The following is a 21,326-nucleotide window of genomic DNA, read 5'->3' on the forward strand; positions in this document are numbered from 1 at the left end:
TTTATTCATTTTTTCCCCCCAAAGCCCCAGTAGATAGCTGTGTGTCATAGCTGCACATCCTTCTAGTTGCTGTATGTGGGACGCGGCCTCAGCATGGCCGGAGAAGCAGCACGTCGGTGCGCGCCTGGGATCCGAACCCGGGTCGCCAGCAGCGGAGCGCGCTCACTTAACCACCAAGCCACGGGGCCGGCCCCGCAAATACTTTTAAATGTAGTTTTATGCAAAAACAAACTGAAATGTTATAGGTAGGGCCTTTCTTCTCCGGCCACTTGCATTGTTAACACGTTGTCGCATTGTTAGATGTTTCAAATCAGTAACTTTCTTGACACTGAGTTTCTCGTTTCTTCCAGTCACCTTGCCCCACGAATGCTTCTATTTAAATGAAGAGTCGGAAATTAACTCCTCGTAGCACCAGGGAGTGTGGCTCTAGTTCTTTGAAAACGTAATCCAATGTGAATCACAATCGCATTCGTGTGTCTGTAGACTTGCAGTGACACTGGGTTTGTTCCCATGGAGAAGGGGGTCAAATTGAATAGGCGTGTGGCCCTGTGTCTTTGCCAGAATTGAAAACTAGTTACGGTGGTTGCAGCTCGTGCTCAGAATGCAAGTGTTTTTGCTTTATAAAGAGGAGAAAAGACGCAAACTACAAGCCTCTCTCATTCCTGATGAACTGAGCTTAGAGATGATGGGGACACAAGAGAGGTTTGAATAAACACCATCTACCGTCCAGGTGTCTAGGAATTATGGACGGGAGAGAGGAATATATAAAAAAGGCATCCCAAGTGAGGTCTGTGCCCTTGGGAGACCGCCCTGGATTTCCTGCAAACAACCTCTCAAGAAAGAATAGAGGAACGAGCCAAGAGCGGAGAGGAATTCATTTAAATTCCCAGCTCCTCGCCTTCCAGTCGCAGCGGCGCCGGCAGCTGGCAACCGTCGGGAGGGCCAGGTGGACACAGTCGTGCGCTGTGAGCAGGGCGGGTGCCACTCACTGCCCAGTCCCGCCCCCCGCACCGACGGCCAATGGGAGCCGGCGAGGCCCGCGAGCGCGGCCAATGGGAGCCGGCGGGCGGGGGCGCGGTGCCCTTTAAGAGGCGGTGAGTCGTGGGGTCTGGGGAAGCGAGCGCTAGGAGTGCGGCCGCGGCGAGTGTCAGTACCATGTCCCTGCAGGTGAGCCAGAGCGGGGCAGGCCGGGCGGGAGGGCCCCCGGGCGGCGGCGCGTCTCGGACCCGGTGCCTCGGGCAGCTGCTGCCCGCCGTCCTTGCCCCCCGGGAGCGGTCCGCGGGGACCCCGAGACACGCCCACCCCTTCGCGAGCGCCGCCTCGTTGCAGTGGAGCCCGCACCCTTGCCGCCTGTTGACGGCGAGCCGGGGGTCCCCATGGCAACTCTTGTGACCCGCGGGATTGGTTAATCGCCTAGGAGGGCGGACACCTGGCTGCGCCTCTGGGACCGGGCGAGCCCTGCTGAGCCCGCTCTTCCCATCTGGGAGAGGGGCGGGGGCGGCTGGGGTCTCACCGCGCCCCCTCGCTCCTGGGTACATCCAGGGGCTTCTTAGGGAAGCGTTTTTCTGAACAGCAGACATCTGTAACTAGTATTTAAAATACTGTTTTTCTCATATGTGAAAAAATATTTCAGGGTGGGAATTTTGGGGAAAGAAAACAAATATGAAGTGAATTAAAACCATTAGGAATTCCTTCACCCAGGTGATAACCACTGCTAACATGAGGGGTCACTTTCTCCCATGTGCTAGAAATGTGCATGTGCCCATGTGCGTGTCTAAGTGTGTATGTATGTACACACACCCATTATGCTATTATGTGGATACAGTTTTGTTCCTGTACTTAACACTATATTATGAGCATTTTCTCATCACTAAATATTCCTCCAAAATATAATTTTTAAAAATGTCTGCATGAACATTTCACAGAATGGGCATGGTTCATTTCTTTAAGCATTCATCAGGCAGTATGTTATGGTGGGTAAGGGCACACTCTTCAGAGTCAGCTGGCTTCTAATCCAAGCCTCACCCTTTCTAGCCTGTGACATAGTTACTTAATCTCTCCGTGCCTCAGTTTCCTCATCTAAAATTGGAGGAGAGAGTCTGTTAAGATTAAAGGAACTCCATGTATAGAGCGTTTAAAACAGTGCCTGGCATGTGCTCAGTGTCCAATAAGGGTAAGCTTGTCCTAGAACATTTAGATATGTTTCGCTTACGTCTGACTTATGTAATTCATATGGAACTTTCCCCCAAGTAATCAAATCTTATGATATCAAAATTTTCTTCCTTTTTAGCTTAGTACATTGTTTTGTTTGGCAAAACAAATGGGAATTCTGATTCAGCTATCACCTCCAAATTTTATTTTAAAATGACAATATATTTACTTTCACAGCAAAGATCTTAGGAGAGCTGATAGTCATGTAAACTGGACTTATTTCTTTCTTAGATGATGAAGATAAAAGGTAGACTGCTCCTTCAAGAAGATGCATCTTTTCGAGTCTAGGGGATTCATGATTTTACAATTGGCAATTAACTAACCCTTTCCCTCCACACACATATTTGTATGACCTAAGAACCGTGCGGTTCCTTGAGTGTGAGAATTTATGATCTTCCTAATTCAGTTCCTCAGTGGGAAATGATTGCTCAAAAAGGTGTTGTCAACCCCATGTGTGGGATGACCAAGTTCTTTGGCTGCCGAACAAAGCTATATTAGGTGAGAGTCACCCTCAGAGGCTGTCTTCAGCTGTAATGAAATTTGAAAGGAAATTTACACCTGGGGAGTCAGAGATGGATTCCGTCCCCAGGAGGGCAGGAGGCACCCACTGGGAGTGTTGGTGGTGACACTGGGCCACTGCTGTGCCAGGGGTATGGCCAGGGGGCACTGTGGTGAAAACAGGAACAGGAGAGGGTCTAGGGAGACGCAGATCATTCTGAAGAACCTCAACCACAGTTGCTAGGGAGATGACGCGCACAAGCCTTCAACCATGGCGCTGAGGACCCGGCACCAGGGGAATCAGCTCAGCAGAGGCTGAAATTCCTCACCAAAAGCAGCGAGCCCAGCTCTCCAGTAGCACAGGAACATTACTTTCCCTTTTGCCTAGAATACTTTGGAATTAAATGTAAACAGCTGTACAATTAAAGCTGTTTCTCACCTATGATAACTTTCAGACCCTCCTAATATCCACTCACTTATTCATTCTTTCATCAAGGGGCTCAGACAGGCTGGTACCACCTGCCAGTGTTCTGTGAGGCATGGCTCCTGCTTCCAGGGTGAATATTGATGCCTGCCCTCTATCATGGATATGTGGAGGAACAAACAAATACAGTCCCACCCGGCCTCTATGTTGAGCCCTGATCAATGCTGTCCACGCGGCCTGGAACACCCTTCCCTGCTCCTGTCCTTCGCATAAGCACTGAACCCCCGGGCTCAGCTCAGCGCCATCTCCTCTGGGAAGGCTTCTCCCACAGCTGCTGCGGCTCCCTCCTCTGCATTCCCAGGGCACCCAGCTGGCTGCTCCTCTGTTAGAGCAAGTGTCACATAGTCATTGTTGAGCTGCTCATCTCCCACTAGACTCTGAGCTCCTTAAGCCCCCTGTTTGTCCCTGTCGGCCTAGCAAAGGCCTGTGCCCTCATAGGTGTTCAGTGCATCTGTTAAATAGTATGACCCGAGGGATGAGCTCTGAGTGGGCGGAGTCAACAGAACAAAATCAAGACTATTTATATTCTTCATCGTATTTAATCCTAACACCTTCCCGCTGAGATTGATATTATTATTTTTTTGGCTGAAGGTGAATCTCAGAGGAGCTTTGTTGCTTGTGTAGAGTCCCACGGCAGTGTGTCTCAAAGCTAGAACTCAAACCCAATATCCTGATGCCAGGCCAGAGTTCTTCCCACTGCAGCTCATTGTGGTTGGGCTGGGAAAGGCCTCATAGAGGAGGGCACATGGGCCCCCACCATAGAGCAGGAGTGTATCAATTCGTGGCACCAGGGGAGGGCGTGCTGGACAGAAGGAATGATTCCGGGCTGCTCTACCGTGGGAGGGAAGAGGGACGGGGACCTTGAAATTGGGTGTGAAACTGTGTCAGGGGCTGAACTCTTGGGCAGAGGGTCCAAGACTTTCATCAGGTTGTCAGATGGTTCCCTACTCCCCAAAATAGGAAGAACAACTTTCCAGAAGCTCCTTCCTGGAAGGCAGGGACCTAGCATAGTTTTTGAGAAGCCTTAGAATTCTAATCAAGGCTTGGCTTGCCGAAAGGAATTGAGTTGCTGACACTGGAAAATGGCAGGAGACTTTATAGCCCACGGAACACCCCAGATGCCTGATACCCCTGAAGGGGAGCGTCCCTACACTTCCCTGAATAGCCTCGCCCAGCCTCGCCCGGCCTAGCCCTTAGGAAGGCCTGGGCACTAATGTAGCATTTTAATTTCATCCTTATTATGCAACAGTGTGTGCACATTATAGAATATTTGGAGAGTATACAAAGTTTTAAAAATCAAAAAACTTACCAATAATCAGAGGCAATTACTGTTTATGTATTTTAGTATATTTCTTCCTAGTCTTTATTTTTTCTATGTAACTTACAAAGCTGAGCATATAAAAACAATTTTGTATTCTTTGTCTAATCATAAATTATTTTTCATGTCTTCCTTCATTGCTAGTACTTTTTTTCAGTTTTTTCTAGCACTCTTTTTTTCTTTTTCAAAGAGCCTAATAATAAAAATAGTAACAGCTAACCTTTACTGAACACTCACCATGTGCCAGGCACAATTTTAAGGATTTTCCATATGTTAACTTATTTAAATCCTCCTAACAACCTTGTGGATAGGTGGTATTATTGTCCTATATTCTGGATGAAAAAACAGACACAGAGAGGTTAAATACCCTTGCCCAAGGTCACACAGCTTGAAGCTGAGATTCAAACCCAGGCTGTCTAGCTCGAGAGCCCATGTTCTTAACTGTGACATGATGTATAAAGCAGCTGACAGTTTCCTAGAAAGACACTCTGAAAGATGAGGCAGGGGGTGTGTCCCTTGTCACGTGCACCCATGCTTCCCAGACCCCAGTAGGGAGTAATTAGGAGGCTGGGCCATTTTCAAGGTTGTTTAGGTTGGGGACTCTGATACCTGGTTTACAACTGATTTTTGTTCATCACAAAACAACTGTTGTAGTTGTGCTACCGTTCCGTCTTTGGCGCAGGATGGAAATTCTATCCAGCAACCCTGCCGAGATCACTGGGGCTCTGTCGTTACAGGGGGCCTGTCCTCTTTCTCTACTGGGCCTTTGGGTCTTTGGATGACAGGGAGCTCTGGCACTAGAGAGAGAAACTGGAAGATGGAGGGAGAATGCCTCACCGAGTATCTCTTGTTTGAGACCCAGGGGGCAGACTTTTCCTGCTTATTCCTGATTTAAAACGAATAACAGGGGTAATACAGTTTAGTTTTTTTTTTAAAAAAAGAATAGGAAATTCTGTTAAGGAAAATAATCAGCAAAGCCCTTTGTCGGTAAAGTAAAAGAGGAAAGGGAGAAAGCTTCCAGCAGCACTCAGGCCCCAGAGAAGGGAGAGCCAGACCTCGTCCCTGTGCGGAATATGCCGAGGGGGCAGCTGCTGGCCGAGTCCTGGGCAGGGTCCCCAGGTCAGCCTGAGGGTCTTGGGGAATTGGCAGGTTGTGGCTTTCAGAGTTAGGTTACAAACGGGGAGGACAAGGTTTATTACCCTGTATATTTGTGCACAGTTTCCAGGCAGCCAGTTTTCATTAATTGGCTCTAAGTTGACTAAACAACTTCTCTCTTTTGGAAATCAGTTGAAATAAGTCTTAGAAGTTTTAGTCTCAATGTTTAAAGGAATCTATAGAAAGAACTCAATGAAATCAGAAATATCGTCCTCAGAAACTAGCTAGTCCACCAAATAGGTATAAATAATACTGATGTTGAAGGATGTGGGCAAGGAGACACGGGGAGATAAAGGCCCTGGACAGAGAGATTAATTGTAGCAAAGCTGTGCATATAGCAAAGTGTGGATTTAGGCAGAAGAGGAGGAAGTGTCCATGCGGGTGATTTTTTTGCTATTGAGTTGTATGAGTTCTTTATATATTTTAGATATTAACCCCTTATCAGATATATGATTTGCAAATATTTTTTCCCATTCCATAGCTAGCTTTTTCATTTTGTTGACGGTTTCCTTTGCTGTGCAGAAGCTTTTGAGTTTGATGTAGTCCCATTTGTCTATTTTTGCTTTTGCTTTTGGTGTCAGTATTTAAAATATTGCCAAGACCAATGTCAAGGATCTTACTGCCTATGTTTTCTTCTAGGAGTTTTATGGTTTCAGGCCTTATGTTCAAGTCTTTCAACCATTCTAACTTGATTTTGTGTATGGTGTAAGATAGTTGTCCAGTTTCATCTTTTGCATGTGGCTGTCCCGTTTTCCTGTCATTTGTTGAAGAGACTGTCCTTTCCCCACTGTATATTCTTGGCTCCTTTGTCGTAAATTAATTAGCCATATTTGCGTGGCTTTATTTCTATGCTTTCTATTCTGTTCCATTGATCAATGACTCTGTTTTTATGCCAATACCGTACTGTTTTGATTACTACAGCTTTGTAATATAGTTTGCAATCAGGGAGTGTGATGCCTCCAGCTTTGTCCTCTTTTCTCAAGACTGCTTTGGCTCTTCGGGGTCTTTTGAAATTTCACCTTTTTGGATTGTTTATTCTATTTCTGTGAAAAAATGCCATTGGAATTTTAATAGGGATTGCATTGAATCTGTAGATTTCTTTGGGTAGTATGGACGTTTTAACAATACTGATTTTTCTGTTCCATGAGCACAAGCTATCTTTCCACTTATTTGTGTCCTCTTCAATTTTTAAACAGATAAATTGAACATTTTCAGTATTAAAAATTTTATGTAGTGCATATCTTGTCTCTATATCAGTTAAGTACTGGGAGGGGTGTCTATGAATTAAAATAAATTAGGACAATTCTGGTGGAACCAGAGAAGTAATTGTTCATTGCTGTGTGAAACCCCCTCCTCCTTGTTGAGTTCCCACTGCTTGGTGGTAAATGCCCCCCAGACAGCTGGGCCTGCTGAAAGTTTGTGAATGCATGTGTGTCTTTTTTCTCGTTTTTGCTCTAGGCTGATTTTGATAAGGTCTCAGGAGACGTGAGGAAGCTGAGAACGAGGCCGGATGATGAAGAACTGAAAGACCTCTACGGGCTCTACAAACAATCCATAATTGGAGACATTGATATTGGTATTCTATCATTTTAAAAACAATGGCATATATTTTGTATGAACAATGTTTATAGAAGCATAGAGTGGAAAGTAAACTTGAAACCACATCTCTCCTTCTTTTGGCAGAGTGTCCAGCAGTGTTAGATTTAAAAGGCAAGGCTAAATGGGAAGCGTGGAACCTCCAAAAAGGTGGCCAATTCTTCGATAAGTTAAACAAACTTTCTTAATTTCCCAGTGCATCGGTCAGTGAGATCATCTGTTTGTATCTTTCTAGGGTTGTCAAAGGAAGATGCCATGAGTGCCTATATTTCTAAAGCAAAAGAGCTGATAGAAAAATATGGAATTTAGAATTCAGCAGATGAGACATTTTTCCTTTTGAAGCCTTCATACTGGTATCCTGACCTAACACTTAGGAGGGAAATGCACTGTGAAACTCTTTACGTATCATATATATTTTCGCTACTGACACGAATTGTAATCGTTCATTAGAGGTATGCTGAAACTACATATTTAACTAAATTTTACTGGCTAAAACCAGGTGATTTAATTTGCGAGTTCTTAAAAAAAATATTGCTCTGGGAGTAGGTGCACAAAAACATTAACAATTGTTCTTTTGGCTCATCTGTTTTTCTACAATGAGTTAGTACTACTGGTGTCATCACAACAGTTTATTAAGAACCAGTGACAAGACTCTTCCTTGGTCATACCATGTAGCTTTGGGTGCACACTGACGCAGGGCCTTGGCAATCACAAACATACCTGGTTCCCGTCTTTTCTCTGTGGTTTATTTACTAGGTGACCTGAGACAAGTTACTTAACCTTGCCCAGCCCCATCTATAGAGTAGGGAAAAAAATACGTCTCACAGGGTTGTAAGAATTTAATGAGATAATTGTAATTATCCTACCTTAATTTTAAAGCAAATGCTATATAAAACATAACAACAAATAAGCCAAAAAGTTTGGTTAATAAACTTATGAGTCTATCTACAACTTTTTGAAAAAAGAAAAAAGCCATCATGGAACTATCAACTATTTTTCTTTAAATTTTTACATTTAAGACAAAAAAATCAAACTGAAGTGTAGTATCTACTGATAAGAAACTGTACAGCTGCTGTGCCTCTTATGTTCAGTTTTATCAGAGTGAAAATAGAGATTCTGGAATATCACTTTGGCCCAATTCTCAGTATTCCTTGCTGGTGAAGACTCACAGGCTCTCTGAAAGAAGTTAGACTCATTTTATCAGTTCTAAAATCTGTTTGAGATTCCATAGGGTAAATATCCCAAAATACAGTGGATCTGCATAAGGGTTTAGGTTTGATATGGTGTGACCAGAGGGATAGGTTTCATTTCACTTTTTTAGAAAATCTAGATTGACTAGATGACGTTCCAGGGAATTATGCTGGGTGAAAAAAAGCCAATCCTAAATGGTTACATAGTGTATGATCCCATTTATGTAACATTCTTGAAATGGCAAAATTATAGACAGGACAGAATAGTGATTGCCAGGGAGGAGAGTGGTGGGTGTGGCTATAAAAGGGCAGCAGGAGGGATCCTGTGGTGATGGATGATGGAAAGTTCTGTATTTTAACTGTATCCATGTCAATATCCTGGTTGTGATACTATCCTGGAGTTTTGCAGGATGTTACCATTAAGGGAAACTGGGTAACTCTGTATTATTTCTAAGAGCTCCATGTGAATCTACAGTTATCTCAAAATAAAAAATTTAAAAACAAATCTAGCTTGATTTCTAATCTGGAATATTTTGGAAAGTAAAGGTGATTCTCATCTCTGCTAAGTTTTGCCTAAAGATAGTCAGAAGTCTTCCACGATGGAGTCAACGTCCAAATCCAACAAGGGGAAGACAGCAGCAATGAGAGGTCTGCTGTCTTCCAGTCGAGGGCTTGGAAATGCTTCGAGCTATTCCCATGTGGACTCACCTCCACCAGGTGGAGAGGCTGGCAAGAAAGCCCACTGTAAAAGCCTGGCATTGGCTACATCATGAGATTCCCATGTACAGACTATCTTAACTAAAAATTTTTCAAGTGAATAATCATGAATCCAAATTACTTTTGTCCCAGTCTTTCTGTAAGGGAGCCCTGGGAATCATGTCAAACCGAAGAGTAAAGCACAGCACATACTACACATTTAACATAAATTACTTGAGACTATTTTTAGCCCAAATTTATTTCATGAATTCTAACACAAAGCCTTCCCCCCATAATAAATTTCATATTATTTATGCTTTGTTAAAAAGGAATGATAAATTCAGAAAAATACCTCCTGTATGCATTTCCCTTCATCTTATTTACTGAGACTGTATGTATATTATTTTAGATAGTAACAAAAACATGAACCCATATCGTGATCATACACAAATCAATGCTCTAAAAGTTAACATTTTAATATATTATGCTGTGTCAGGCAGTTTAAGCCATAAGGAAGAGATGGCGGCGGCATCAAGTAGTGGAGTTTATTGTGAAGATCTGTGGGAAGTCAGGAAATCAGGATATCTGATTGAACAGCCAGGATTTGAAGAGACAAACAGAGTTCGGGAATTGCCAGAGGGTGCAGGATCCATGTGGCTCCAGGGACACGGTGCTCTTCATTCCCATCGGTAGGCCTTTGTGAATGTTCTGCTGTTATTCTGACTCGGCTAGCTTTCTTATATCTGATTCTTTCCCTTTTGCTCTTGGTTGTTTGCAACTGTTCTGCTTTCTCCTTATGTTGACATCAGATTGTCACAGAGCAAGGCTGAGGCAGCATACCAGGCATGGCAGGTGTGCTTGGCCACGCCATATGCCAAGGGCCAGACACTAGACTGGTTGTCTGTGGGAGGACTCGCCTTGGGTCCCAGTCAGTCATTGTCAGGGCAGCCACAGGGCCACCCAGAGCCAACAGATGGTTAGTGTAGGAGGAACCCGTTAGAAGGGGACCAGGACTTATGGGCATTCTGAGGACTTGCCAGCACAGACGACAATGACCATTCAGGACTGTCTTATTTTCATAAAGGAGTATGTACATTTTCTCATTAAATGAGAGAAGCCTACATTTCAAAAAATTTGATCAAGCTTTGAGCCGCAGTGTGTTGATGGAACAATAGTTTATTTTCTAGCATTTCCTTGTCTATCGTTTTCACTGTTAAAATAATTGAAGGAAAAAAATGGATAATTTGCCAAGCAAGAATTTTGTTGACAACCTTCCCACAGCTGATACTCAAGTGAAATTCTGCTAGGATAATAAAGGACGCTGCCAGAAGTATTCTTTACCCATTTGTCTTGTGTCCCCAGATACATAAATGCTCTGTGAAGAATACACTTATATATAACAAATCACCCTGACAGTGGCAAATATATAATTTTCAAATCTCTAAATAAAACTGATGAACAATCAAAACTTGATGAAAAATCAAGAAGAGTATCATATAATCACTTTGACTATTTTAAGACCGAGAGGAAAAATACCTAAAACGAGGAAAGCATCGTTAGTTCTAGACACTTGGCTATGTAGTTCCTGATGAAGGTCTCATTGGAAGGTTCCATAAGATAAAAGTGATCTCCTGGAAGCACATGAATATCAACACTTCCACTGGTTACATCTTTCCAGGCTAAAAATAAACCAAATTGTGTTTAGTAACAACAAATGGCAGCCCCACCAACAAAAGATTTACTTCCAGATATTTTCTAAGAATTGACACCAGTGGTAGAGTTACTTCCAAGGTCTCATGTTCTTTAAGTCCTGCATTTTTAATTTCTCTAAGACCTATCAGTATACTGCGGTATCACCTGTATCTTCTCATTTTACACACGACCAACATCTCTCCCTTTATGCTAAATAAAATTTGGGCCAATTTTCAACTCATTACGGTACCTACTAGTTGACATTAGCTGGAAATCATCAAGTAAATATCTCAATAAAATACCCCAAACTATGAAAATAATTTCACCTTTCATATCCTTCACTATGTCTTCAGATCCACGGAAGCATGTTAAGTCACAGGAAAGAAGAGCCTCAGATGGTCTATCAAAACTGTAAACATGAAAGAGCTGGTTAGTAATTTTGCACGGTCGGCATCCCGGAATCTTTTCCCGTTAATAACTTCACTTAAATGAAGTGTGATGTGTCTTCACTTCTTAACTTTTTGCTATTTCCAGCAATGCAAACATTTTTTTACCAGGGGGACTTCTATCCGTCAGAACTTGCCTGAGACTCAGGGTGGTCCAGGCCATTTTCCAAGATCATCTAACTTCTGGAACAATACAGGTGGCAGTAGGATGGCCCCTGGACACCCAGTCCAACTCAGGGTGAGGCTGGTCACAGCCCGTGCTGTAACTGTCACTCCCCAGAAACCACTGTGTCTCTCTTCCCCAGCTCTCCACGGTCCAGTAGAGGGTGGCAGTGAACAGAAGAAAACCAGGTTCACACAAGCCGGGCCCCTGAGCTGGTGCCACCTAGTCTGGGTTTAATCACAAGAGCAACAAACGTTTACTGAGCTAGGTGCTGGGTGCTGTGTTAGCCGCTAGGGACACATGGATAAATAAACACAGTCCCTTTCCTCCTGCAGCGGGACTGGCTGGGGAGGTAGGCATTAATGAATTAATTAGAGAGAGATGTAAGTGCTACCAAGTTCAGGGTGATCTGCGAACGCTTGACAAGTGGGGGTGGGTTGGGTCAAGCAAGATCTCCCTGGGGAAATGGAGTTGGATCTGAGATCTGAATGAATAGGAAAAAACTTGGCAAAGGGGAGAGAGGCAGCAGGGGAAGAGGGAATAGAGTGAGCACAAATTCATGGCTGTCGTTCAGAAAGCAAAGGGAGAATGGCGGCAAATTAAGGCAGAAGAGGTAGGCAAGGGCCAAGTGTAGGCCTCATGAGGGATTTTGGTCATCCTAAGAGTGACAGGAAGCCACCAAAAGGATTTAAGGCGAGGCATGTCATGATCAAACTTGACTTTTGTCCCTCTGGGTAGTGTGGGGAATGGGTAGTGTGGGGTCCTCTGTGAGAGGACCAGTTCAATGGCTATTTAATAGACCAGGCAAGAATTCCTGCTTCTTCCCAGAAGGTAGAAAACTAGGTATGCCACTCTCAGACTAACAAGGGAAAAAGGCCAGACAAACTACAAGATCATAACTTTTCTTGAACTTATCAGGGAGCTGAGTTTGCAAAGCAAACTAGAAACTGAATTCCAAGGAAGGATCAGGCCCCTCTAAGGAGAGGGGTATGTGTGGACTGGCTCACGTGGGCAAAGCATGGGAGGAAGGAGTGTCTGCTGTACATTCGAGTAAGAACAAATCAGCTGAAATGTTAACCAAATGCTGGAGACAGAGTGTGGGGTGGTGTGTCAGATGGGATTCACACTGACTTACAGGCTCTTTCCAATGGGCCTCCACTAGAGGTTCAGGAGAAAGACTGGAAGCAAGGCAGAAAGCCAGAAAGAGCACCCTTGGCAGGGCAGGTGGGCAGCAGGAAATTGGCTGTGGCCATGAGACAGGTGCTAACCCTGCCCCCTGCCCAGGCCCTTCTCTCCTACTAAGCAAAAGCGTCAAGCTGCTGGAGGAGGGGCATCAGACACTTTGATCCCAGGGCACAGGCAAAGACCGTGGCTGCAGGAGATAGAAGCATTAACCCTCTACCCTTGGGGAAGAAGTGGGAAGTGGTCTTGGACCCACAATCCAAGAAGAAGTATTCCACTTCTGGATAGAGACTGGAAACTTCCACCGGAGACCGACCACAGATACAAGGAGAAGGGGCAGGCATGCTGAGAAAGTCCTACCCACAAGGCACAGGCACAGAGGGCCTGCCTAGGATTGAAGTTCAAGACTTGGATGTCTAGGACATCCAAGAACTCCCCATGTTACCCCAGAGGCTAACACCACACATCAGGTAACAAGCAACAGCTGTCTGTCAGTGGGGAGAGCATGGAGAGAGACTGTTCTGTGAGGCACAGGGAAGACAGAAAAATTGAGAAAACCTCGCCAGCAACCCAGTTCCCACGGTAAGCACACAGTAACACTAGAGGACTTGGAAGCTGGTGTTGCCCTGAAGTAACCATAGTAACAACAAAATCCAAACACAGCTCAACTCCAGTCTAGATAGACTCAACTCCCCACACAGAAGAGGAGATGTGCTCAAATCCAGGTGTAAAAAATACTTCCTTCAGTTTCTGTTTTACGCATGACATCTGGCTTTCAATTTTAAAAAATATCAGACACACAAGAAAGCAAGAACTAAAGAACCCATTGTCAAGAGGTAAAGCAATCAAAAGAATCAGACTCAGATAAGACCCAGATGTTGGATCTATCAGACAAGGACTTTAAAATACCTAGGATGAGATGTCAAAGGATTTAAAGGAAAAGGTGGATAACATGCATGAACAAATGGGGAAGTTCATTAGAGAGATGAAAACCATAAGAGTCAAATGGAAATTCTAGAAATAAGTAGCCATGACAATGAGGAATTCCTTTGACAGGCTCATCAGTAGACTTGACACAGCTGAGGAAAGAATCTTTGAACCTGAAGACGGTCAACAGAAACTATCCAAACTAAAATGCAAAGGAAAAAAAGAGTTAAAAAAAGAGACAGAACACCCAAGAGCCATGGGACCATATCAAAGAGCCTAACGTGTGTGTAATTGGGTCCCAGAAGGAGAGGAGAGATCAGCACAATAGTCCAGGCAAGAGATGAGGACAGCTTGAATCACTTGGGAGCATCAAAGCTTTCCCACTTGTCACAGATTTTCATTTTGGCCCCCAGGGTCTGAGCCTTGGTGGTAGGTGATGGGAAAGGAGAGAACTGAGAGATGCTCTGTAGGCCTGATTTTATTTATGTTAGAAAAAGCTGAGAGCTATGGAGGGGTGAAGGGAGAAGAACAGACTGAGAAGGTGGAAGGAGCAGGAGCAAAGAGAGGAGAAGAATCCAGAGAGCAGGGTGTGGGCAGAATTTTTGGAATTTGGAGAGAGGAAGCTAACAGTTGTGGGTAGCTATTGCGATTTGATTCCCTGGGGAGAGGGTGAGAAGTTAAGAAGGTGTTTTATATTCTCTGAGTGGAATATCCTTGTGAGTGATTTATCTTTTATTTTTGGATTTGGGGAGGTTTTGTTGAGAGCTGTTGAGAGTTTAGCTAAGCTACCCTATAATATCGCTGCCTTGGCATCCACACTGTGTGGCCAAGTGGCCTGCAGGGGCCTTGAACTGACCCCAACTCTCCCAAGAGTGCAGGCCCCTGATGACAGCCCAGAGTCACAAGTAAAGGTAAGTTCCTAATATGACTCCCCCACCTGCTTTGTGATTACCAAAACCCTGCCTTTTTTGCTTTGAATTAACCAATCTGGCCTTAGCCCAGGAACCTCAAAGCACTCCACCCACACACCCTAATAAGTGCATGTGCCCAGGTCGTACTTCACTCTCTGCCTGCACCCTGCCTTGACCTTCCTGCGTGGCCCTGCAACGTGCACCATGACCCTCCTCCAGGACCCATGAGTAATAAGCTTCTCGAGACATTTCAATTTCTCTGTGGTCTCTTGTTGAACTGGGGCTCACCATCTGACACCCAGGGCTCTACTTAACCAACGTTGTTTTAACAAAGTCACAACAAGAGCCTTCGGCAGTGAGTTTTCTGTTGTATTTTGTTTTTAAAACTTGCTTGTGGTTTGTTATGTGCCGAACCGTCTACTAAGCATGACCTCATTTCATCCTCGAAACAGCACCTGGAGGAAGTTACTTCCTCTGACAGATGAGACACACAGTGTCAAAGAAACTTGTTCCAAATCTCACAGCTAGTCAGCCAGAGGTTTTGATGCTGAAAGTGGCATGTTTAAACATTGTGCAAGACTTAATTATTAAAAACCTTTGTAGATGTTATTCCATTGAATGTCCGCAGTCATTTGGATTACTTTTTAATTTGGGCAGGGGGATGTCAGACTGGTGTTTCCTTGATTCTGACCCTAAGCTAAGCCAGGAATGTAGACAGCTGAGAACCACACGTGGGCGAAGATGGTTGGGGTAGAAATGGAGAGACACGGGTAGATGTGGGGCGTCCAGAAAGTGCATGGGGGACTTTGTGATGGATGGGAGGTGGGCAGAGAGTGGAGGGACGTGTCAGAGCTGAACAGGATTGGCTATTCTCAAGGCGCTGCAAGTCTGCTCCACTGTAGCTATTTGTGTAAACTTGTAGTCACAAGCACTGCTCGTGGTGGCCCTATGCCCAGTTTCAGGCTTTGAGGAAATAAAATAAACATAGGCCCAAGCATCTGCCTTCTAGGAACTTACACGGAGGAGACAAAGCCCAGGCGAAATGGAAGAAATGCATCATAGTGTATCATGGGGACTAAGGGCCAAATGCTGGCCCCACGATGGGGGCTGTGGGGAAGTTAGAATAGAAAGAGGCATTTGTAGGTTTAGATTCTTGGAGAAGCCTTTACAGAAGGTTAGGACTTCAGTCTTGTCAGCAGAGTCAAATTGATACCGGCCCTGATATCAGTTCCCCTACATTAAACCCAGAATACATGGGGTTAAAACCGAAAGCACTCATCCTCTATCCCTGTTTCCCTAAGTTACATTCATATGTAACTATCGGGTTTTTTTTTAAACCTTTGTATCTCTGAACTTCACAGGGCAGATAGAAAAGTTACTAATTGTTAAAAGCCCAGGTGGCCTCAAGCTGGGCTCACACTGAAGTTTTTGGCTAATTACCAGTGCTTGAGGTTTGTTACAGGGAAACTGATATCAAGAAGTTAAAGCTTCTCAGACCTCAACTCGTTGGCTTCCTGGCACCAGAATCCACCATCCACCACGGAGACAGAGACAGTTGAAGGACACCCACCTGCAATTCCCTTATCTCGCCATCCTCCTCCCTGCCAGCAGCCTCACACGGCCAAAGGAAGGCTCATGGGAAAGCGCTGACCAGCAAGGTCACAGGCTCCCCCTGGCTACAAACAGCTACATTCCTCACAACATTTATAACCCCTTGCCTCCCAACTTTTGGTGGGACGGGACTATTTGAGAGCTCTCGTCTTCCGGCTGACATCACCTGAAATAAAAACTCTTTCCTTGCCATAAGCCTGGCAATCTAGTTTTATTTGGCCCCTCTTGTGTGGCGGGTAAAGAACCTGGGTATGTATCCGGTAACAAAATGTCAGTACAGTCATCTCCTGAGACAAGGGACTGGACGGGTGCATGGAGCTACATGAGTTCTGGGACAAAATTCACAAAAAAGCAATCACTCCTCCCTCCTTTGGTTCATCTACATACTTAACAAGTAGTGATCTGCTTCTGCTGACCGCTCTAAGAAGATGGGAATGCTTTGGCATTAATTTATTCAACAAATATTTATGTGATAAAACATACACGTTGAACCATCCACACACACATACATATATATGTATATATATATTTTAAAGAAAAATATGCTCTATTTATCCTTTAGTGATACAATTTCTGTGCCCAGGCTCCATTCTAAGCTGGTAAAAATATCACAGATGGCCCCAAAGGACATGAAATCAAACTCTTATAATGTTGTCTTCCTGTATGAGAAGCCTCAGAGGACTGCCAATCTATGTTTTTCTATAAATAATTAAAAAAAAAACCCACTTGTCTCGGTTACTTACGTGTAATTTCTAAAAATGCGTGCATCTGCCATCAGTCTGGGAGTATATGCTTGCCAAAGTTCCTTGTCGTCAATAAAATCCTTGGGGGTGCCACCAAAACCCTTGAGGACACAGCGAATTCTTTCTTCTGTGCATTCTACTTCTTCGGGAATATTAGGCAGGGCCTTTAACTTGAAACATTAACAACATAGGCCTGATATTTCATATAACACACTTATTCATAAACTGAAAGCTACCTATCTAAAGGAAAAGTCACTAACTCAAGGTTCAGAAGGGGACTTCTTTATGTGCAGGTTTCAGGGGAAATCTATTTCTTTTTAAAAGCAGGGAGATGCAAGTTCACTAGTAATTCCAGTGTCATAATGCTGCCAAAGTGACACTCTTGTCTTGGAGTCCCAGGTCAATCAGAGCCTTTCTCTGGATGGGGCAGGAGGGCAGAAAGGCAGGGGGAACAGCAGCACCAGCTTTAAAAGCCAGCGTGGTTCCAAAATGTTGACATCACTGTCCCCTTGGGAGATTTCAAGAATTCTTTCTTGGCTCTGATCCTGTTACTTTGCTGAGAGTTCATTAAGTTCCCAGCTGACTCAGAATGAAAGAGAAAGCACTTACAGTCAGTACTGGCTCGGAGATGGCAGGGACATTGTAGGCACTGACCAGGAAATGGTTAAAGCTTATTTCAGGGAAAAGGCGAGACGATGGTATTGAAAGAGATTTGAGGGTCTTTTCATGAGCCCATACCATCCTTGCCATCCTCCCCTGCTGGACCGAAATTCACCAGATGGGAAAATAACAACTTGATTTTCTCCCCACATTTCCTTCCTCTCCACCACCCTCCGTAAGGGAAATGAGATTACTTACATGAGGAGGAGTTACACTTGACACAAAGAAATGCACTGGTTCTTGCTTATGTTTTTGTTTTAGGTGCAGTGCAGTCATAAAAGCAGTGTAGGATCCCATACTAAATTTGGGAAAGAAAAACATGATAAGTGTCCAACAAAACTCATGATAATCCATCAAAAGTTGATAAGAATGAGTATAAGCACAGCAATGGGCATGAAATAGTCAAAAGCAAAACGTTAGTTAAATACTATCTCTAATTTATTTGTAAAAGGTTTATTTTCCATGATTTATATCAGCATAAAAAGTGTTTCAAGACATCCTAGATAATTCAAACTAAGATATAGCACTGATTTCTGAAATGTCTTGAAATTAATTTAAATTCCCTTTTCTCAGTTAAAGACATATATCACTCTATCTTTGATAGTCTATACCAGCAGTTCTCAAAGTATGGTCTGGGACTCCCAGGAATTCCTGAGACCTTTTCAGGTGGTCTATGAGGTTAAAGCTATTTTCAGGATAATACTAAAATATCATTTGCCTTTTTTACTCTCATTCTCTCAAGAGTACATCGTTGAATTTTCCCGAGGCTCTGTGACATGAGATATTGCAACAGTTTGAATGCAGAAGCAGAAATGAGAATCTACCTGCCTTCTGTTAAGCCAGACATTCAACAGATTTGCAAAAGTGTGGAATAATGCCACTCTTCTCATTTCTTTTTTCTTTTTCGGAAAATACATTTTTTTTACATACAGTCTTTTACATAAAAATATATTATTTATGTCAACATAAAATGGGTTTATGAATGTTATTTTAAGATAAATATCTTTAAAATTTCATAGTTTCAATTTCTAATTAGGTAAATATTGACAGATTTATCACACATAAACAAAAGCTCTTTGAGGTTCTCAATGCTTTTAAAAAGTATTAAAGCATTGCTGGCTCCAAAAAGTGCGTGAACTGCTGTAGACATTGTGTAGATATATTTTGTAGACAATACTGCCACAGATTATTTTTTGTAAATAAGAGAGAAAATGAGAAACTCAGTTCTATGTCCATTTGCTGATGGAGTGTAAATTGCAGGTAATTTGTAAATATATATCAAGATCTTTAACAATGTACATATCATTAACTTAAATTCCAGAAATTTATCCTAAGAAATGTATAAGAGATGTATACTAAATTTTCTACAATAATGTTCACTGAAGTGTTTTTATAACAGAAAAAGCTAGAAGTAACTCTTATGTCCACAAAAGGAGTTTAATAAAAACAAGTCATGAAGCAGTGTGTTCTAATAGCAGTGAAAGGTTTCCACAGAAACAGTAAGTGAAAAAAGTCAGGAAAAGATGTTATAAAACAGGACTCATGATGTAAAAATACTATGGAACCACATCAAAATTTTAAAATATTATCTAGGATAATGGATACTTTTTATTTTTCATTTTTTACTTGACCATTTCTATAAATATTATATAATTATTATATTATATAATATATAGTAGACAAAATTTATTGAGTCCTTACCATATACCAAGTAATTTGTGATCGTTATTCACTTAATCCTCACAAGTAGGAATTATTATTATTCCAGCTTTATAGAGGAGGAAACTAATTCAGAAACCTAAGGAATTTGCCCCAGGTCAAACTGAGTAAGAGGCAGTCAAAACTCCAGAGGTCATGACCTAACCTTAAAATTATACAACCTAGCTTAAGAAACATATACTATTTATATAATTTTTTAATTTAAAAAATAAATGGAATATAAGTGGGTGCTAGAGTCTTGATTTTTTACAAATCTTCATTTTTTGCCTAAAAGGAAAAAAGGCATAATTCCTGTAAAAACCAGCCAGTTGTAAGAGTTGTGACTGGTCGTGATTACCCAACATGCTGGGACTATTTTCTAAAGAGAAGATGCCAAGAGGAGTCCAGGATTTACATAGTCCTTAAAGATTTCAATTAATCACACTACCTGGCATTTACATCTTCATGGTCCCTGTTACACAATTTCTTTGAATCTGACTTGTTTATTTGAGAACAGCTATACCCATATTTAATCAATCACTTCTTCAAACAGTGACAAAGCAGTGTAACCGAAACAAAAGGTCTACATCTTCCAAGACCCAAAGAACAGCATTTAACCATGGATGTGTCGTTGAAGAGACTCCCCCAAATGTCTTTTAAAACAGATCGTAAATACCTGTGGCCAAGAAATGCAAATGGTTTATCCTGGAGGACTGGCAGCAGAGCACAAGCAATTTCATCAACTACCTGGTGGATGTCACTAGCAAAAGGTTCTTTCGATCGACTTTCTCTTCCAGCAAGCCTAATGGAGTGCACTGGGGATGGCGAGACACAGTTAATACATGCAGACCGTGAGTGAGATACTGGGATGTTGTAAAAGGACTTCTATTAACATGATGTGAAAAATTTCAAAGAAATGAATAATAATGGTCAAATCCAGTGAGATAAAAGTTTTCAAATTTGCTGATAAAAAGAGTAATAGCGCAAAATAAAGCAGACTAAGTATCTGAAAAATACTCTCCAACTACAAAACACCCAGAAGTGCTAGATGAACCACATGTACGCATAGTTGAGCTCACAATAAAGGGAATACCTGGAAGAAAAAAAATGAAAAGGAACGAAAATTCAAGTAGTGAATGAGCATCCACTCATGGGAGGGCTGTTCCACCTATGTCGGGAAAATAAAAGATCAGGTTTCAAGGGTGGCCTAGAGGGTCAGCAGACAAGGCATTGGAATGCCTTAAATTCGAGAGAAAGGAAATAGACCAAACAGACCAATGGAACAGAATAGAGAGCCTAGAAATAGACCATATGGGCGTGGAAACTCAATTTATAACTGAGCTGACATTAAAAATCAGTGGGGGAAAGTGTAGACCTCTCAATAAATGTTGCCAAGTTAATTGGCTATTCATGTGAAATAAATGAAATTGGGTACCTAGCTCATACCATACATATGTAAAAGTCAATTCTAGCTGAAACCTGACAAAATACTTAAGAATTGATAGAAGAAAACATAGGCAAATAACTTTGTGACTTAGAGTTAGGGTATACTTTTAAAGCAAGCCATAAAGAGTAGAAATTTTAAGAGAAGAGTGATCAAGTTGAGTGGTTAAGTTCATACATTCTGCTTTGGCAGCCCAGGGTTTGCCGGTTCAGATCCTAGGCATGGACCTACTCACCGCTCATCAAGCCATGCTGACACGGCATCCCACACAGAAGAACTAGAAGGACCTACAACTAGGATATACAACTATGTACTGGAGATTTGGGGAGAAAAAAGAAAAAGAGGAAGATCAGCAACAGATGTTAGCTCAGAGCCAATCTTCTTCTTCAAAAAAAAATTTTGAACTTTTGTGAATCAGAAGACAACACATAAAAAAGAGAAAAGATGGCACAGACTGGAAAAGATATTTGCAACCCACAAAACCTACAAAAAGTTAGAGTCCAGAATATAAAAAGTATTTCTACATGTCAGTAAAAAGACAAATGAAAAGTGGGCATATAAGATAGGAAAGAAAACATAGATAGCTACAGGTATATGAAAAGATGCCCACTCTCACTTATAATAACAGTTATTCAATTTAAAATCAGAAGAATTTCTTTCTTTCTTTTTTTTTGCCAATCTTCCTGTATTTTGTATGTGGG

The 21,326-nt window shown here is 42.5% G+C and overlaps 2 protein-coding genes across 2 annotated transcripts in view; one reads left to right on the forward strand and one right to left on the reverse strand.

Annotated features, from left to right (window-relative positions):
* The first annotated feature begins 1,133 nt into the window (after window positions 1-1,133).
* On the forward strand, window positions 1,134-9,381 carry ACBD7 (acyl-CoA binding domain containing 7). The gene is made up of 4 exons (XM_087420801.1): window positions 1,134-1,167; window positions 7,125-7,242; window positions 7,350-7,412; window positions 7,498-9,381. Exons 1-4 carry the CDS (start codon window positions 1,156-1,158, stop codon window positions 7,569-7,571), a joined length of 267 nt encoding a protein of 88 aa, XP_087276927.1. The 5' UTR covers window positions 1,134-1,155; the 3' UTR covers window positions 7,572-9,381.
* A 1,303-nt stretch (window positions 9,382-10,684) lies between these two features.
* The window catches only part of OLAH (oleoyl-ACP hydrolase), a 35,537-nt gene continuing 24,895 nt past the window's right edge, over window positions 10,685-21,326 (reverse strand). The window contains exons 3-7 of the mRNA XM_004425454.2: window positions 19,858-19,996; window positions 17,682-17,781; window positions 16,824-16,993; window positions 11,167-11,249; window positions 10,685-10,827 (exon numbers count right to left, since the gene is read on the reverse strand). Of these exons, the coding sequence (XP_004425511.2) occupies window positions 10,685-10,827; window positions 11,167-11,249; window positions 16,824-16,993; window positions 17,682-17,781; window positions 19,858-19,996 (635 nt within the window). The remainder of the gene's footprint in view (window positions 10,828-11,166; window positions 11,250-16,823; window positions 16,994-17,681; window positions 17,782-19,857; window positions 19,997-21,326) is intronic.

The sequence above is a fragment of the Ceratotherium simum genome, chromosome 32, assembly GCF_057802395.1.
Source record: "Ceratotherium simum simum isolate JZ-2026a chromosome 32, ASM5780239v1, whole genome shotgun sequence".
NCBI classification, from domain to species: Eukaryota; Metazoa; Chordata; class Mammalia; order Perissodactyla; family Rhinocerotidae; genus Ceratotherium; species Ceratotherium simum.

Bases quoted from the DNA above. Each gene is read 5' to 3' on its own strand.
- ACBD7 (XM_087420801.1), top strand. The intron at 7,243-7,349 runs GTATTCTATCAT...TTCTTTTGGCAG, and splicing joins AATTGGAGACATTGATATTG to AGTGTCCAGCAGTGTTAGAT. The intron at 7,413-7,497 runs GTGGCCAATTCT...GTATCTTTCTAG, and splicing joins AGCGTGGAACCTCCAAAAAG to GGTTGTCAAAGGAAGATGCC.